The 19,615-nt window shown below is 41.3% G+C and overlaps 1 protein-coding gene and 1 long non-coding RNA gene across 2 annotated transcripts; one reads left to right on the forward strand and one right to left on the reverse strand.

Annotated features, from left to right (window-relative positions):
• Positions 1-5,024: 5,024 nt before the first annotated feature.
• LOC147881190 (uncharacterized) lies at positions 5,025-9,992 on the forward strand. The gene is made up of 3 exons (XM_087402346.1): positions 5,025-5,240; positions 5,324-5,596; positions 9,918-9,992. The coding sequence occupies exons 1-3, from the start codon at positions 5,025-5,027 to the stop codon at positions 9,990-9,992; spliced, it is 564 nt and encodes a 187-aa protein (XP_087258472.1).
• A 345-nt stretch (positions 9,993-10,337) lies between these two features.
• Positions 10,338-17,704, reverse strand: LOC147881191 (uncharacterized). Its single transcript, XR_015540506.1, has 3 exons — positions 17,395-17,704; positions 16,973-17,079; positions 10,338-10,574 (listed from the first exon to the last, which is right to left on the reverse strand). It is a non-coding gene; the product is annotated as an uncharacterized LOC147881191 (long non-coding RNA).
• Between the last annotated feature and the right edge of the window lie 1,911 nt (positions 17,705-19,615).

A 19,615-nucleotide genomic window follows, 5' to 3' on the forward strand; every position in this document is an offset into this window, starting at 1 on the left:
CTTTTATTGCCAAGTATCGTAACAATCTTTGACTTGGCCCATTTATCTGTGAACTGGCGATTGGGGGGGTTAGGATACCTAGAGCGAACAGTAGCGAGGGTCTCATCAGCCAACCTCTTTGGCTGGTCTTTGAAGTGGATAAAGCAATCTCTGTAATTGTTAGCAATTACAGAGCGCATGAAGGCCATGATGTCCTTCCCCCACGCATCCATCAAGATGCCTCCTGTCTGAGTGATGTCATAGAATATTGTACCATCACCCGGAGGCACGTCTAAATCATCGGAATCATCATCGTCCCCACCGCCACCCCTCCCAAAGCACTGTGCCATGCATCCCCCACCGCTCTCCCTGCTACTACACCTGCTACCGTGTCGTGTCGAGCTCGTACGCTGGCCACTCGTAGCTAGAGACTGCACGGGACTACGCTGACCACTCGTAGCTGGAGAACCGAGTCTCGACGGCACAGGAGTACGTCGACGGCTCTGCGAGACAGAAGGACCTCCTGACGGCATGGGGGAAGGGGCATAAGACGGGATGGCAGAAGGGACATAAGACGGCATGGGGGAAGGGGCATAAGATGGTATGGGGGAAGGGGCATAAGAAGGAGCATAAGACGGCTGTGCTGACTCCGCTGGGGTGATCTCAAGCAGTGTGGGGTGGTTTGGAGTCTGTAGTGCCGATTGCTGGGGAGTGTTTAGAGTACCCGTCATATACCCGTATAACTCCGCAGGACTAGGAGGGTGCCCTAAAAGGTTATATAAGTCCTTCCAAATAGAATCCCGGGGATCAGGTGAGCTGGAAGCGCTTCCTGGCCACATGTTGAACTGGAAAAAAGGAAAAAAATCTATTATTGATAAGCTGAGAAGAAAGGGGAAGGGAAGAGAGGCTTACTGTCGGAGCGCGTCTATAGACGCGTCTGATTAGCGTGTCTATTTTTGCGTCTAACAGCGCGTCTATAGACGCGTCTCTGTGTCTGCAAACAGGCCAGACGCACGTTTAGACGCGCCTATAGACGCGCTTTTAGATGCGCTCTGAGACGTGCCTATAGACGCGCTCCGACAGACAAAATTTCTAAAAAGTAGAAAAGGACATTGCGCCCGACACACAAACGTGGCACTGATACCCAGATCATGCATTTCTTGGATACGAGAAAGTACAAATCTAAAGAGAGCAAACTTCCAAACAAGATCAACTGCAAAAGGGCTTACTTGGTTAGAGGTATGGAAGGTTCTTCTTCTTTTTCGAAGTTGCTTCTCCTCCTTGTTCATCCTCCTCTCCTTTAAGCTTTGAAGTAAGTGTGGGTGCCTTCCTCTTAAGTGTAAGCTTGGAAGTAAGTAAGGGAGCCTTCCTCTTAAGCGTCGAAACTGTGGATCTGCTAATAAGGAAGGAAGCAAGCCGCACGAAGTATAAGTAATGTGAAGAAAAGCAAAGCAAGCGCGCTAAAAGCAGGTTTAAAAGCCGCGTCTATAATCGCGTCTAATGGCGCGTCTATAGGCACGTCTAAATACAAAGAGTAGACGCGCCTTTAGATGCGACTGTAGACGCACTTGTAAATGCGCCACAGAGTTTAAAATTAAACATTTGAAGAAGAGCAAATTTGGTGGGTTGTTTGTTTGTAGGATGTCTTCATCTTCAACAAGTAGCTCCAGTGAGGATGAATCCCTCCGTATCCACCATCGCGAAATGTGGTTGGAGCAAAAAATCAAATGTCTGTGTGATCAACGTCGAGGAAACATGTATCATGCACGCAGGATTACACTCAATCATATCTCAAAGTATGGAGAATGGGATGTGACCGTAAACAGGGTAAGGGTTTGTAAGTTAAGGTTGATTGAGATACCTATGGGTGTTCATATGTTTGAGTTATGATCCCATTTTAATTTGATACAGGATGCAGTGCCACACCCGCATATGTTGCCCTATGCTCGCCGTGAGGAGGCGAAGCGTCGGCGATATGAGGTGGGATCTTCAGGAGGGACCGTTACGGATGCATGGAGTGATGGTGATAGTAGCCCTCCGCCATTATCTCATGAAGCCGTGGAGGAGGAGGTGTTTGATGATATGGTGCGGGATTTATATGTCCATCAAGGAAGGGATGATAGCATGGAGCAGGATGATCTATTTACTGCAGCATCGACTCCACTGTTTGAGGGGTGCACATTCTCTGTTCTACGTGCCTCCCTTGAGTTACTAAACTTGCAAACCATCTATGGATGGAGCAATGCAAGTTTGAATGCATTACTCAAGTAAGCTTTAAAGTCTATTTTGCAAACATGGTGAATTATGCTAGTGGGTCAATTACTCGAATGCTTTTCCTCATTTATGGTCTTCACGTGCAGGCTATTGTGTAAAATGCTTCCAAGGGAGAATAAACTACCGACCTCAAGAGATATGGCAAGGCAACATGTGACCTCTCTTGGAGGATTAGATTACAAGCGCATCCATGCATGTGTCAACGATTGCGTTTTGTTTCGTGGACTACATAAGGATGCAAGAGAGTGTCCTACTTGTGGAGAGGCAAGATATAGAGCAGATCTCAAAACCTTGGACGTGCCTCGTAAGATTCTACGACATTTTCCCATAATCCCTCGCATCCAACATATGTTCAAGTGCAAATCTATTACAGAGCTCATGTCATGGCATTCCTCCCATCGATCAACCGATGGCAAGTGGAGAACTCCCGCGGACTCTCCTGCGTGGAAGCATATTGAAGACACATGGCCAAGCTTCAAGGAAGAACCTAGGAGCTTGAGACTTGGATTGGGTATGGACGGTGTGAACCCATTTGGTCTCAAAAGCACCTTCTTACAGTGTATGGCCAGTGATATTGGTGAATTACAATCTTCCACCCTCTATGGCTATTAAGAAAGGACATGTTATGATGTCCCTTCTAATTCTAGGGAAACATAAAGTCAAAAACCCTGATGTTTATTTGGAGCCTTTGATTGACGAGCTAGAGATACTTTGGCAAGGTATCGAGGTGCATGATGTGAGCAGGCCTCCCTCTCACGAGACTTCAACTGCAAAGCAGTCTTGATGTGGACGATGCATGACTTCCCAGGCTATGGCGAGTGTTCAGGTAAGCATTGCATTTCTAATTATGAATAGGCAAAGGATATGGCACCCTAAACCCACCTTCAACTCTTAATTGCGTCTATTGTTCAGGTCTCACTACATCGGGTTACCATGCATGTCCTGTTTGTGGTCCTTCGCTAGTTGCCTCACGAGCAGACGCATTGAATAAGGTCATCTATGAGAATCACCATCGATTTCTCCCACTTGATCATCCTAGATATGTTGCCCCTTGGAATGAAGTCCTCCCACAATCACTCACCGCGGGAGATTGGATGAGAATTTGGGACAGTTCCACGACTCCTCCACCACTTGGCATGAGCCGGTAAGGGTTTGTACTATTGGCAGGAAGTAAAGATTGGCTATATTGGCTGAAAGTAAAGATTGCCCGCTAACACTTTATTTTGTTTAGATACTCCATCTTTTATCGTTTACGATATTGGTCCCACCTCAAGATCAATCACCTGCTTGATCCCATGCATATCTTCAAGAATGTGGCATCTACCATTTGGGAGCATTTGAATGGGACACGAGATTCGGCAGGCATAAGGGAAGATCTACGTACCACAGGGAGGATGCGTGAAGCTTGGCCTCAAGAGAGACCAAATGGGCGTGTTTTTTTACCTCGTGCACCGTGGATGTTATCAAAGCTAGAGATGGCGACGGTGAAGCGCGCTATTACTACAATTCGTACTCCCACTGGATGCATGAGGTGTTTGAAGGGAGCCTTTACAAAGAGCAAGAAAAGAGATGTAGAGCAATTATATGGCTTGAAATCTCATGATTGGCACAAGATGCTCCAAGCAAGTATTTTATGTGCATAATATCTTTTTCCTTTCAAATCTGTGAGTGAATAGTTATAAGCAACTAATCAACCCCCTCCTAGTGGGTTCTGTTCATACTACCTACTAGCATTTCTCGTAGTGCATCGAAGGATGTGAAGGATTGTATTTACAAGATGGGCGAGCTTGTGAGGTACTTTACATGATACAAAATATGATGCATATCAATGCTCCATGCAAGGTGTTCATATTGCTAATATGGTGTACTTTTTCATTTCTAGGTATGTGAGCTCAAAGGAAATAGATCCCACCACGCTTGAGAATGCTCGAGTTATGTCAGTGGAGGCGGTTTGTTTAGTGGAGGAGACATTTCCACGTTCTATTCTCACAAGCCAACTACATGTCATAGTGCATTTGGTGGATGAGATTGCTATATGTGGTACTATACATGCATGATGGTTGTTCTTCCTCGAGCGCTTCATGAAGACCTTGAAGGGCTTTGTGAGACAAAATGCAAGACCCGAAGGTAGCATGGCCAAGGGTTGGTTGGTACAAGAGTCACTTGTATATATTTCTGAGTTTCTTGTTGATGTGGATAGCTCTCTCCCACGACTATGGAGAGATGATGAAGACCTAAGGATGACCTCTATTGTGCCTCAAGGGAAAGGACGCAACAAAGTAATGACACGGAGTTGCATAATATTATCAACCTCTTTTGCATGCTTAATAGTGATGTGATGAAAAGATGGGTGACAAGATACGAGGATGCAAAGGCAAGAAGACAAGAAGAAAGGGCCCTCTTTCATACACACCACGGATCTCATGTGCCATACCCTCAGTATCTAAGAGCACTTCCAAAGGATATTCATGTGGATTGGCTACTTGATGAAATGGAGAAAGCAGAGAAAGACAAGGGGATGCATATCACAATGGAAGAATGGGAGTATGCTAGGCGATGCATGAGCAAGGTCGGTATATAAAATGTTATGCATAAGTTAGGAGCTTTCAATAATTTAGATTGCTTATTTAATTGATTTTTTCTTGGTGTAGTGCACTATGTTCAATGCTATATGGTGTGAGGGCAAGCATTTTCGAACACAACGGATTGATGATAAGAGAAACACACAAGATTGCGGCGTCATTGCTAGCTTTGAGGGAGCCAATGGAGCCATGTATGATTATTGTGGCATAATCCAAGATATTATTATGCTTGACTTTCGACGCTTCTTTGTGTATGTTTTGGATGTAAAGTGGTTTAAGGACGTGGTGGAAAGAGGCCCTAATGCAACAATCAAACGCCATGCAAGTGGCTTTGTAACTATTGACTCCACAAAGTTTTGGCAAAGTAGGAAGGACACACTAGTACTACCGCAACAATGTGAACAGGTACTGTGCACACATATAAAAATACTCGCTTTTAAATATTTGATGCAAGAAAAATAACATGATTGTATTTGTGTTTGAATCAGGTTGTCTATCAACCAATGGTGGATAATAATAGATGGTGGCATGTCATACCTATTATGCCACGTTCCAAAGTGATGTATAGTACATTTACTAATATGGAGCGTATGGAGGATGATCATGGCCATGGACGTGATGATGACCGTGATACGAGAGAGGAGGATGATCATGAGATAGGAGATACAGATATTGAGGCCATTACCCGTGAGGACGAGCCTACCATTCGAGATGCTGATTTCGATGAGCACATGAGTGGCACAAGTAGTAGTGGGTTGAATGTATTTGTAGATCTAAACACTTGTTTGGATTTTGAAGTAGATAGTTTGGCAAGGGTTGATCTCATTGAGGATGAGATTGAACCGTAGCCCCATAATTGATATTGGCAAAACTATTTTACATATTGTCTCATTCTCCTCATCTCACTTAATTCTTGTATATGTGGGCTTGCAAAAAATTATGTGCTTTGGTAATCATGGGCAATGTTTGGAAAGCAATGATGTATACCAAAATCTCACTTTCTGTATTCTCTGGTTTGTGTCTATCTACGCGTCTAAATGCGCGTCTGATTCTCAGTGTAAACGCGCAAATAAATGCACTAATACACGCGCAAATAGACGCGCTGATAAACGCGATGTTAGACAGGCCCATATTTTCTCAGTTTAAATGCGCAAATAGACGTGTTAATACATGCGCAAATAGACGAGTTGTTAGACACGCTTGTAGACGCACCCGTAATTCCTCTACTAAAGCAACGCCTATAGACGCGCCCGCTATTTTTCACATCTACCAAGCACGTCTATAGTTGCTTTGTGTTGTTGTGTACAGAAAGTGAGATTTTGGTGTACATCACTGCTTTCCAAACATTGCCCATGATTACCAAAGCACATAATTTTAACAAAAACATCAATGCTTTTTTGCAAGCCCACATATACAAGAATTAAGTGAGGTGAGGAGAATGAGACAATATGTAAAATACCTTTGCCAATATCAATGATGGGCTATGGTTCAATCCCATCCTCAATGAGATCAACCCTTGCCAAACTATCTACTTCAAAATCCAAACAAGTGTTTAGATCTACAAATATATTCAACCCACTACTACTTGTGCTACTCATGTGCTCATCGAAATTAGCATCACCAATGGTAGGCTCGTCCTCACGGGTAATGGCCTCAATATCTATATCTCCTATCTCATGATCATCCTCCTCTCTCATATCACGGTCATCATCACGTCCATGGCCATGATCATCCTCCATATGCTCCATATTAGTAAATGTACTATACATCACTTTGGAACGTGGCATAATAGGTATGACATGCCACCATCTATTATTATCCACAATTGGTTGATAGACAACCTAATTCAAACACAAATACAATCATGTTATTTTCCTTGCATCGAAGGTATCAAATATTTAAAAGTGAGTATTTTGATATGTGTGCACAGTACATGTTCACATTGTTGCGGTAGTACTAGTGTGTCCTTCCTACTTTGCCAAAACTTTGTGGAGTCAATAGTTACAAAGCCACTTGCATGGCGTTTGATTGTTGCATTAGGGCCTCTTTCCACCACGTCCTTAAACCACTTTACATCCAAAACATACACAAAGAAGTGTCGAAAGGCAAGCTTAATAATATCTTGGATTATGCCACAATAATCATCCATGGCTCCATTGGCTCCCTCAAAGCTAGCAATGACGCTGCAATCTTGTGTGTTTCTCTTATCATCAATCCGTTGTGTTCGAAAATGCTTGCCCTCACACCATATAGCATTGAACATAGTGTACTACACCAAGAAAAAATCAATTAAATAAGCAATCTAAATTATTGAAAGCTCCTAACTTATGCATAACATTCTATATACTGACCTTGCTCATGCATCCCCTAGCATACTCCCATTCTTCCATTGTGATATGCATCCCCTCGTCTTTCTTTGCTTTCTCCACTTCATCAAGTAGCCAATCCACATGAATATCCTTTGGAAGTGCTCTTAGATACTGAGGGTATGGCACACGAGATCCGTGGTGTGTATGAAAGAGGGCCCTTTCTTCACGGCGTCTTGCCTTTGCATCCTCGTATCTTGTCACCCATCTTTTCATCACATCACTATTAAGCACGCAATAGAGGTTGATACTATTACGCAACTCCGTGTCTATTACTTTGTTGTGTCCTTTCCCTTGAGGCACAATAGAGGTCATCCTAAGGTCTTCATCATCTCTCCATAGTCGTGGGAGAGAGCTAGATCCACATCAACAAGAAACTCAGAAATATATACAAGTGACTCTTGTACCAACCAACCCTCGGCCATGCTACCTTCGGGTCTTGCATTTTGTCTCACGAAGCCCTTCGAGGTCTTCATGAAGCACTCGAGGAAGAACAACCATCGTGCATGTATAGTACCGCATATAGCAATCTCACCCACCAAATGCACTATAAGATGTAGTTGGCTTGTGAGAATAGAACGTGGAAATGTCTCCTCCACTAAACAAACCACCTCTACTGACATAACTTGAGCATTCTCAAGCGTGGTGGGATCTATTTCCTTTGAGCTCACATACCTAGAAATGAAAAAGTACACCATATTAGCAATATGAACACCTTGCATGGAGCATTGATACGCATCATATTTTGTATCATGTGAAGTACCTCACAAGCTCGCCCATCTTGTAAATACAATATTTCACGTCCTTCGATGCACTACGAGAAATGCTAGTAGGTAGTATGAACTGAACCCACGAGGAGGTGGTTGATTAGTTGCTTATAATTATTCACTCACAAATTTAAAAGGAAAAATATATTATGCACATAAAATACTTACTTGGAGCATCTTGTGCCAATCATGAGATTTCAAGCCATATAATTGCTCTACATCTCTTTTCTTGCTCTTTGTAAAGGCTCCCTTTAAACACCTCATGCATCCAGTGGGAGTACGAATTGTAGTAATAGCGCACTTGACCGCCGTCATCTCTAGCTTTGATAACCTCCACAATGCACGCTCGGGGGATCTACCTTACATAAGCCAGCTATACAACGTGCGTTCGAAAGGTATTTTAAAAATCCCTATGTAACCACATTTTATCTATTTTATATACCCCTACTGTGAATTTTTGGATCAATAATTATATCCCTTCAATAAATTTAAAATTTGAGAAGCTTATATTTTTTTCCCTCATCTTGTACATTTCAGTGTTAGTTGAAACAGATGAGAAATTGTATTGTATAATTGAATAAGACCCTTTAATTTGTATGTGCTACTAGAGATTTGCATGAAGTAACTTGAATTGAACCATGAATAAAATGGCACAAACTTATAAGAAGATGGCCCAAACTTTAACCTTATGTTGATCTAATGGGAGTTTTTATATTAAATATGATGCATGTGGTAGCATTATGTTGATTTAGTGCAAGTGTTTATATTCAATATGATGCATGCACTAGCATCATGTTATCTTTTCTATATTAGGAAAAGGTAGTGTTTATCATCTCATCATAAAGAAATCCAACTTAATCATGTTAAGTGCATAAATTTATTAAGCTTACTATCACTCAATCCGTACCTTTTTCTCAATTTATGTCGCTTTACTTATCTTTACGTTACATGCTTTCATATTTATGTATTTGCATCACTTTTTTCTAAATTTTGAATATCATAACTTCCAAACCATATGCTAGATGCATACGATATAAAAGGAAAATTTTGTAGAACAATGAAATATTATAGCTTCTTTATTGAATTCAAATCTTAATCATTAATGCATCTGACAATTTTTCACTTTGGAAAGCACCCTTTATTCCATTTCTACTATATTTCAATTCAAACTTTTGAAGGACCCATGCTTCCCCTCATAATTTTGAGACCATATGTAAATAAAATAATGAGCTATTTTGACATATAGAATTGGAATGCGTGGATCTTTAAGGAAAGCCACACACCACTGGATGCATAGTTTCTTGGATATAGTCTATTCTTCCTTTAGTAGTCCTTTAGAGTTTTACAATACATCTTTTGCTGCACAATATGGAATTTCACACGAAGGTTTAGTTAGAGGTTTGGGATGTTTCAAGCTTCGATAAGATCCATATCACACTTGCATTGATTGCACAATTTGGTAGATAAACTCTAATTTGTAGATGCTCAATTTGATATTCACACTCTAGCACACAACTTGATTGTCTAAGCATTCTGCCAGGGGAATTACAAGCCAAGTTGACCAAGAGACCGGAGTGCTCCCGAGGCTAGATTGCTTACATACTATACATTGCACGACTTGATTCTTGTGAGCATTGTGTCAAGGGAATTGCTGACCGTGTCAAGAGACCGAAGTACTCCCGAGGCTAGATTACTTACATACTATACATTGCATGACTTGATTCTCTAAGCATTCTGCCACAAGAATTACAGACCATGTCAAGAGACCGGAGTGATCTCGAGGCTAGATTGCTTACATAATATACATTGCACGACTTGATTCTATAAGCATTCTACCAAGGGAATTGCAAACCATGTCAAGAGACCGGAGTGCTCCGGAGGCTAGATTGCTTACATACTATATAGTGCACGACTTGCCATCTGTAAGCATTTTGTCAAGGGAATTGCAGACCATGTCAAGAGACCGGAGTGCTCCCGAGTCTAGATTTCTTACAAACTATACATTGCACAACTTGATTCTCTAAGCATTCTGCCAAGGGAATTGCAGACCATGTCAAGAGACCGGAGTGCTCCCGAGGCTAGATTGCACATAAGTTCAAGAAGTTTGTGATTCTACTCCCACACACACATTGTGTGAGCTCTTGGTCTATTCTATCAATCTTCCGTTATGCATACCCTCTGTTGGCCCATTTCTAACAATAACTTGGTCCTTTGCATCAATCAATAGGTATAATGCCATATTCGAATAGATTTGATTGTCCCTCTCTAAGAATATTAGCGTGTAGTTATTAATCCTTGAACAATGCTCATATGTTGCTACATAATTTAACATGGATTTTTATCAAATTTAAGATAAGTAACCACAAAATTGACATATATATTCATCAATGCCTTTTTAACCAAAAGATATAACATGATAAGACCTCCTTAAAAATAAGGAAAGGTAGCTGTAAAATCCTCTCCCCAACCACATGTACATAGTCTCTTGGAAGGAAATTTAAAAAATAAACCTACCATCAACCTTTGTTGGTCAAGATTACCATGTAATGTGAACCCTTCAACTACAAACAGCTTGTCCATTGACATCTACACAAGCCCTTCAAGTTCTGCCACAAATAAGCTTTATCAATAATCATCAATAGATAGTGCACAAATAGGCTGACTTGAAACTTAAGTTTATGTAAAGTACTCAAAGTTGCAAAGGACAAAAAATTTGTGACAAAAGAATCAAAATTACATTCATATATCCCTTGAGAGAAATCTCCTATTTACCAAGGACTGCATCGATAGCATTGTCCCATCTCATATGGACTCCCTAAAAGCATGGGATGAAATTGAAGTGATCATCAAACAGAGATGATAATCCATATACATCAGCTTTGTGAATTTAGCTTACGATCAACCAATTAAAACCATAGAATTAACATCCACTCACACCAAGCAGAGGCATCAATGAAAAGAAAATTCTAAACTTTAGCCTTGGATGCGAGTGTTGCCCATCCAAATAGGTAAATCTTGCTACCACAATCTTGCAAGATGCAATGAATGCCACTATATCATCATTGCAATGGGCACATACAATAGGTACAAAACTCATCTTCAACCCAGTATGATCTCAAATCTCTACTATATTGAAAACCAATTGCCGCTAGCTAGGGATATCATGATCAATGCCAATTATATTTTGCAAGATGTAGGATTTGAGTTGGAGATTATCACTTACGATGATGGGTACTACAAGGAAACCATTCACTCTCATGGCATCAGTGCGCAATCTCTCAAAAATGTGTTAAGCAAATAGAAGGCTTGCAACTTCACCATAATGCCAAGACACCGGAGTACTCTTGAGGCTAGACTATGCATCGTATGACTAACTCTCGTACACATTATGCCAGGGGAATTGCAGACCATGCTAAGATGCCGGAGTGCTCGAGACTATGCATTGTATGACTAGCTCTCGTAAACATTCTACCAGGGGAATTGTAGACCGTGCCAAGACACTGGAGTGCTCCCAAGGCTAGACTGCTTGGAGATTGCTTTGACAGTTCATGGTGCTATCGTGGACGTGCTCAACCAAATCCCAATATCCCCTAAGAAAATTACTTGCGCTTGTGCAAGGTAGTGCTATTTGCACCACAATTGCTTTCTTGTTCTCATTGATTGTGATATGACGGCCATTAGTATCTTGTAGAATGAAGATTTCAATGGCTCTTTAACAATGCGATCTTGAAAGGGACTTGATCCAAAATACACGGGACTTGATCCAAAATACACGAATCATGTTTCCTTGGAAGCTAAGCAGGATATTGTGCAATTAAAGAGAAGAGTTTATGAGCACCCAAGTTTAAGGTTTGTGCGATGCCGTTTGGTCAGATAGATTTGTTTCACTGGAGCATTGTGCGATAAGACCCGTGCTTTCTTTTCAACAGTCTCTCGTTTTGTGAGCAATCGCATCAATCCCAAGTCTTCTGATGCATCATCAAACTATTACACATGAAGAGCATCTAATCAAAGGGTGTGATTCTGGAATAGCGGCAACCGTCCATGATCCTTGGACTAGCAGAAGCAATTGTTTGTCCTCATTATATGGTTGAAGTTTGGAGATTTAGATCTTCAAATATGGTTGTTGACAAGGTGCTGGAGTTGCATGAGAAGGGGATGGATGCTGTGGGTACATGACCAGCACAACAACAAATTCTCCAACATAATAAAAAGACTTTTGATTCAATTTCAATTCTTGCAATTCATAGAGTGGAAGGTCTGCATTTTATAGTTGATTTTAAGAGTGGAGTATGGAGTTTGGCCAGACTGCTCCTTGGATGAGAGGAATATGCGATAATTCTACAACTAATGAAGTATTACGGGTTGATGTGCCTTCAATGTTTGAATTTTAGATTATTCTGTAAATTTGTAAATGAAGATTCTGATCATCAATTGAGAATCCCATTTTAGTTCTAGACACTAAAGACCAGCTTGTGGACAGCAATGCAGCTAGCCCATAAATGCTTTGGAAAGTGACGAGAAGAGAGCTCTCATTTTTGTAATCCTGCACTCTATATTTTTCTCTCAAATTTGCAATCCATCATGGAAGATTAAATGAATGATAAAATCAACATATGGAGGTCCGCTTGATGGACAAAGAGTAGAAGTTTTTGTTGCATTATGGAGCAGTGGCAAGCAGGGGCATATGTTCCACCAGAATTGGAATTTGGCATGCATCTGCTGGTATGACAGCATTACTTGCTGCCATATGGAAGATCATATGAATACCATGCAAATCATATGAAATAGAGGGCTGATTGGGAATTTGAGACCCTTCAAAAATGACCAACAAAATCGATATGCTCTAAGAATGAAGCATCTATAAGATGCTATGTGAAAGAGCGACTCAGAAGATATCAACACACAAGATAGAACTCAAGATAGATGCTCAAATTAGATTTGCACCTGGTGGATGACTCAATGAGACCAACAATTCAAAGAACTTGTGTATTGGCAAGTAGCTAAGTAACTCTCTCTCCTGCTCACTACTAACTAAACTGTGAGAATGATGCACTGAATACACAAAAGATGTTGTGGATGTGAGTGCGAGAATTAGAGGAAGAGAATATAGCGGGCATGTGAAGAGGAATATATAACTAAATGAAGAATGCCCAGTGGGCTGAATACAACTGTATGAAACCCTTATTACAAAACTGTATGGACTGAAACCCTCACTACAAAACTGAATCCTCTCTAGATGATCCCTATGGATCCAAGGGTTAATTTTGGGATAATTTCTTCCACAGGAAGGCAGGCAATGGGCACCCTTTCTAGTGGTATGTAGAGTTTGCTGACCTCGCAGACTTGCTCACACAGCACTGTAGATCAATTGGTGAATCCTCTTCCACTGATTCTGATTCCAGGCTGTAGCAATTCGAGCTACTCCACAAAAGTGTGGACTGGTCAAGGACAAAATTGTCACAAGTAAGCTCCATCTTGGCCTACTTGTAACCCCAGATGGCAAATAAACTGAGCAAACTGAGTGAAAATACCTGCTGCTATCATTGCTACAAACTCACTCTCATTTGTGTGCCTAAGGCAGACTTCAATGGATGGGTGAGGCAGTGAGCCAAGGTGGTGAGGGAGGGGTAGTCTAGGACTAAGGTTGGTTTTGCTGACCCAGATCTAGGACTAACCTGTTAAGCAACTAGCAATCCCCAATTTCTGGGGCAAACATACCAGCTTGCAGGCCAACTAAAAGGTCAGCCAACAGGGCCAAACAAGTGGCCAGAAAGGCCAAAAATGGATGACCAAAATCAGGCCAACCAGCTGGTCTAGCCGATGAACTGGCCGACCAGCTGGCAGGCCCACCGACAAGCTGGCCGACCAACTAGGTCAGGCCTATAAAGGCACTAGCCCCCCACACTCTCACTGGCAGGACAGGACCTGCAGCTGCTCCTCACCTCCTCCATCCTTTGCTGCAGCCCCTCCTGCTCTAGATCTGCCCCTCTATTCCTCTTCTCCAGATCTAACCCTGGACCTCCAGCTGCTGCTCCAGATCTGCTCCTCACCACCTAGGGCAGCTCCAGCCCTTCATCACCTTCATCATCATCGAGCTACACGGAGGACTGCGTTTCGCTCCCTCTGGTGCTATCTTTTCTACAGTTTCTCTACATGGAATCATCTTTCTGATTCACCTCAGCCACGGTCCTTGAGACATGACAGCTTGAGGTTCTTGTATTCAGTTTTTCATATTACCGACAGGCACTATGTTTTCTGAGTTCCGTTCTTCAGTTGTGTCTAAGTATCGTCTATTTTTTATCGCTCCACTGCAAACCCTATCGTTTCTCTATATAACCTAGCCCTTATTCACCCAAGCAAACCTGTTGCAGAGCCAACAAGCTGGCCGACACTCTTCTTGCAATAAACCAGCCCCTAGGGAGTCAGATCTGGACCTTGTCCAAGCCTTCCAAATAGGCCTTCTCCAGCACATAAACCTCCATGAGCTAGGCCATTAGCCTTCCATGGCTGGGCATTCATCTGCCACATATGGCAGTCATGCTTGTTGCCCATATGACAAACCATAGATAGCCCTTAGGTAGAAAACCATGTGGCTGCGTGCAATGCACGTGTGGCATCTGCATCAGTATTTAAAATAGATCCAAGGAGCATCCAGGGGTGTCAAGCCCTGTTCCGCTCCTCCTTTGCAGACTCATGCCCAAGGCATGGACCCTTTTGTCGTGACACCCCCAGTCAATGACCACCAGTGGACCCACACCCTCATGGCCAAGATTTGATGTAACACCATCAAGAAAACCTATCATAAACTATCTGAATGCCTGGAATCCCAATCCTCACTCAGACCCACATTACCCACCAAATTTCGTACTGCCATGCTAAGTCACATATCTGGCAGAATCTCTAAACTACATGAGTAATTTGTAATCCCTGGCTAAATCTGCTGCACTTCTAAAGGGCTGATATGCAGGTCTGATAGTTCTACTTCTGCCCCCACAATGAGAACTATATATAGGGCTAACTGCTTGCTGATGTGGCTATGTCATCGTTGATGTGGCCATGATTAACCTTTTCCAAGTTCTGCTCTCTGGTAATGTGATCCATGTCATCTGGAATCATCCATGCTCCATAATATTTTGCATGAAACTTTAATTATGCAATTTCAAGGTCCAAGAGGGCCAGCAAAGGCCCGTTATATAGGGCAGCCTGCATAAAGTTGGCCAGGGGGGATCCCTACTAGTTGGCTAGTTTTGGAGGGCTCATCCCCTATAAAAGGGAGGGACTTGTGCCCTCATAATATCATATTTTGGACCAGCCTTTGAGGTGCAGAAAGGAGCAGCACCAGTAGCAACAGTTGGACCTCATCCTGGAGGTGAACTTGGTTGGAGACCCCAGTTCCAGTCTAACTCGTAAGAGGGACAGACTTTGTATGTATACTTTACCATGGACACTGTGATCATGAGTTCTAGAAATTTTCTCCACCAGTAAACCAGCTAAGACTGGATAGACAAGAAACCGACATATCTCTTTTGCAGCTTTGTTAAGGAAATGTGCTACAGCAGGAGATGACATCAGTTTGGACTGCTTCAATTGTTTTGTGGACTCCGATTGATCAAAAGCCCCCCCCTCAAAAGCAGGCACTAGAAGTATAACTTGTGGTGATTATATGCTAGTTTTGCAAGCTTAGTTATGATATACTTGGCATTGAGTGCAAATTGTATTTCCGAAGTACCCAAGTTTTGCATCAATTTCTCCTTAGCTTCTAGGATCAACCAACAAGCTACCATTTTGTTTGACTTTGACAAACTACCAGAGACTGCTGATCCCACCCCTTCTTTAGCAAAAGATAAATACAATCTTCAAATCTCCAAGGTGCATAAGCTTGGACAATCTGACCTAAAACAGCTTGGACAATTTGGCCCAAATCCTTTTGATGATCCTTTTCCACCCAACCTTTGTCCTGGGAAGCTTGCTGCATCTGCATGTGTGGTCGCAAAGACACCTAGTCTCCCTCTATTTTAGAAGGGTACTGTTAAGCGTTTAATATTTCCAAGTTGTCCTAATCTAGAACAGTGCAGAGGGGATGTTGTACATGAGCATCCAATATGTTAGTCGAAAATTATTTTATGCCATGTTGCTCTTGCATAACACTTAGCCTTAACTGCTACTTTTGGGGAATTACTGTAAAGCTTGGGCTTTGAACTAAAGCACCGCCATGAAATATAAGGCAAGTTGAGGAAGAGAATGCTATGCCATTAACCCTTGCTATTCAAAGAACACACTAGGGACACGGAACTACATTATTTGTACAATAGTTTCTATCAAAGAACCCTTAGAATCATTTGGTTATTTCTACAGCACCCACAAAGCAAAAAAAAGGCACCCTTTCACATTCCAAAGAAAAAGGCACAAGGGAAAAGAAAGATAACACTTGGCTCTTATCTTGTTCTAAACACAGCTTTACTTTTCCAAAGGTGTGTGAAGGTACTCTAGTGAATGATGACTCAAAACGAGTAATTGTCAAATTTGTAGACCTACCACAATTTACTTGCTAGTTGTCATTGCGCTACTAGACAAACATGAACAGACTCTAAATACAATAATATGAGAAATTTTATTCAAGTAAATGGTCCCAATATCATCGCTCAATAGTGAGATGCTATGAAACAGAGGGAGAACTTACAGGATGCAAAATACCATTATTTGCCTTTACAATAGTGACGGATACTAGTAGAAACATGAAGAATAGAATATGAATTGTTGGAAAGTGTAGTAGACTGTAGATCAAGACAATTCCAGACACGTTTAGAGCTCTTTTAGGTCCTATACTCATAGATCTATCTCATAATAGTTAAGCAGTGCTATACGCAAGCTGCTTGGATCACTTGAGCAGCTTATCTCATTGAACTTTTCTAGCAATAATCTATTGGGAGGCATTCCGTCCACCCTTAGCAATTGCGTTGAGTTATTATGAACATCAGTGCTTGGTCAAGAACATACTAACCGTCTAGACCAGTGAGTCATAGTGGAGTTGAGGCGTGACATCGGCTAGTGCTAGCTTTAATCTGTGCTCACTGCTTTTACCTGCTCTAGAGTCTGGATTCATGTGCACTGAGGCAAAAATCACTGCAGTAATTCAACTCTGGTTCTTTCCAAAATTGACTAGATTGGTTTGCTTCAACTGTACTCTTTGTTGTAGAAGCACAACATGTCGCTCACTTTGTAACAATAAAACCCTACACCCGTGGCATATCCCAAAATCTTGTTCAATATAGTGCGATCTATCAAAGGGTAAGTGGATCCCTGACAACAAAGGTCCTCCCTACACAAAAGCGACTTATCCATGGATACAAGATGATCAGAACTGCATGGAAAAATTCAGTATGCCTGATGGCTATGAGAGACGATGATGGGCAAAGTGCTCACCTATGTAGGTGATTCGAGTGCTCAAAGTCACTCCTCTATCTGCTTGCTCAGGTACACAAACAGTTTTGTAGTTGGCTATTCTGAAGCACACCTCATCTTCCACAAGTCTTCAACATCCACGCCGCTCCTCTAAAGTGTCACTGTTGTTTGATCGAGATTCCTTGAGCTGTCAAGTTTGTGGCAACAGGGATCGCGGAAGATCCATGGGCAACGCCCAAGCAACAGCATGCATAGAAACTTGAGTTGCACAAGAGTTCATCCTAGGGCAGGGCAACAGTAAGAATATCCAAGCTGTGGAAGACGGGGGGGAATTGATTTTGCCCCAAAAAACCATTTCCTCCAAAACATCTAGATACCCAAAACTGACTCCCCCTTCCTGCCAAACAGCCTCTTGTATTATTAGTCTTTTGGCCTGCCCCTAAAGAGAGAAATTTGAATATTGTGTGACATGTACTAGAAATGTAGAGCTAAGAATTCAAAGATTAGTATATATTTTTATGGGAAAGCATAAAATATTGAATTATTGTATTGATTACCATAGAGAAAAACCTATTGATTCTTACCTTCTTAAAATTTTAAATATGCTTTAGACTATAAATGGCAAGTTATGAATTCAAGCTTTGGCTTCGAGTCATTCAAAATAGACTCTCAAGATTGGACTCCCAAACTCAAAATAAAATCATACAAATGAAAGCTATGTGTGTGTGTATATCAACAAAAAGGCCATAGCCCATTCTAGGAATAATGAAAAGAGCCAATATTAAGATGTATCCAGAGCTATCTAGAGGGATTTGATCAATCATATCAATTCAAAGAAACCCCACTGTATAAAGCCTCACAGAAATAGTTAAAAGGCCAATCTATATTAACAAAAGCTTCACATTGTATATTAACAAAAAGGCAATAGGAATAATTAAAAGAGCCACTATTAAGATGTCTCACGAGGTATCTAAAGGGGTTTAGAAGCCATAGACTGATGAATATATTTATAATTTTACCATAGACTTGAAACACAAATTTAGATACATTAAGATAGTCTAATAAGGTAAGGGCATTAGTCACAAACTTGAGTGAAATATGAAAAAAGCATATCTAACTTTCAACTGAGGATTCTAATTCTTTCTATGTTTGGAAATGAGCACAATGACACACACCCATTGGAAATGACTATATAAAACCATTGTCCTAATCTTTGAGTCTCTCACCCTAAACACATTGGAAAAATGAATCTAAGTGCAATCTCCTTGAAGTATTCTTAAATTGATGGCATGGAATTATCATGCCACCAAAAACATTATCTATTAGCAAGCATCGATTCTAAATGCATTCATAAACATGTAAATCACCAAGGATTTTTCACTACAACCCTATAAATTATAAGCTACAAAACTTTTGGTACATTAACCACCAAGGTAAGCTTATTGGTCTATAATACAAAATATAGAAAGTAAATATGTTTGCATGTGGATGCTACATATGTGAAGGAAACATGTGCAATCGTATGTCCCACCGTCAGATTAGTGCCAAAGTTGGTAAGGACCTTAAGTGTTTCTGATGTCCCTACAAATCTCCACATGTAGCGGATGCCAGATGCCCCAATCAAGATGTGGATCATACATATGTGGAGGAAAAATACAAAAAGAGTCAGAGTCAACACAAAAAGATCAAGCATTGCTAGTAATGGCTTCTGCAACTCAAAATAGTGAGGGGATGCTTCATGTTCACATGCTTGCTATGTTGTAGCAAGGAATGCTATTATCAAGGTGATTCAATGGTTTTTCTCACTTTGTGCTTTTAGCTTCTTTCTTTACTTTTTTTGCATAAGAGATTTTTCCCTACAAAATCGAGCTTCTTTGCTATGGCATCCTCACCTTGACATAGTGGATTGCTCATCTGTTTAAAGTTCCTTTGGGACCATAATACCTACATTCTTTCACTTTGTGCAAAATCCAATTCATTTGCACTAATATCATCTTCAAAATAGCACCACTGCAATTCAAGATCCTTTAAAGTACCTTGCAGATTTGAGTACAACACCTAATTTTCTCTAGGAAGCCACAAATACATTCTTCATGTCTCTTCTAATGCAAAAATCTAGAAGTACCTTGCAAGCATAAAACATAACACACCTGCAATTCCAGATCCTTCAAAGTACCTTGCAGATTTCAATACAACACCACCTTCAAGAGCTGCTGTATATGAAGGTAAATTGGCAGTGGAG

This window comes from Dipteris shenzhenensis, chromosome 31 (genome assembly GCF_047967505.1).
Source record: "Dipteris shenzhenensis isolate YYH24624 ecotype China chromosome 31, Dip_SZ_1.0, whole genome shotgun sequence".
In the NCBI taxonomy this organism is placed as follows: Eukaryota; Viridiplantae; Streptophyta; class Polypodiopsida; order Gleicheniales; family Dipteridaceae; genus Dipteris; species Dipteris shenzhenensis.

What these genes read in the sequence shown, in the direction of transcription:
- LOC147881190 (XM_087402346.1), top strand. Translation starts at nt 5,025, where the DNA reads ATGTATGATTATTGTGGCATAATCCAAGATATTATTATGCTTGACTTT. An exon ending in TACCGCAACAATGTGAACAG is followed by an intron (nt 5,241 to 5,323) that starts GTACTGTGCACA and finishes TGTTTGAATCAG; the next exon opens with GTTGTCTATCAACCAATGGT. An exon ending in CAAGTAGTAGTGGGTTGAAT is followed by an intron (nt 5,597 to 9,917) that starts GTATTTGTAGAT and finishes AGGGAATTGCAG; the next exon opens with ACCATGTCAAGAGACCGGAG.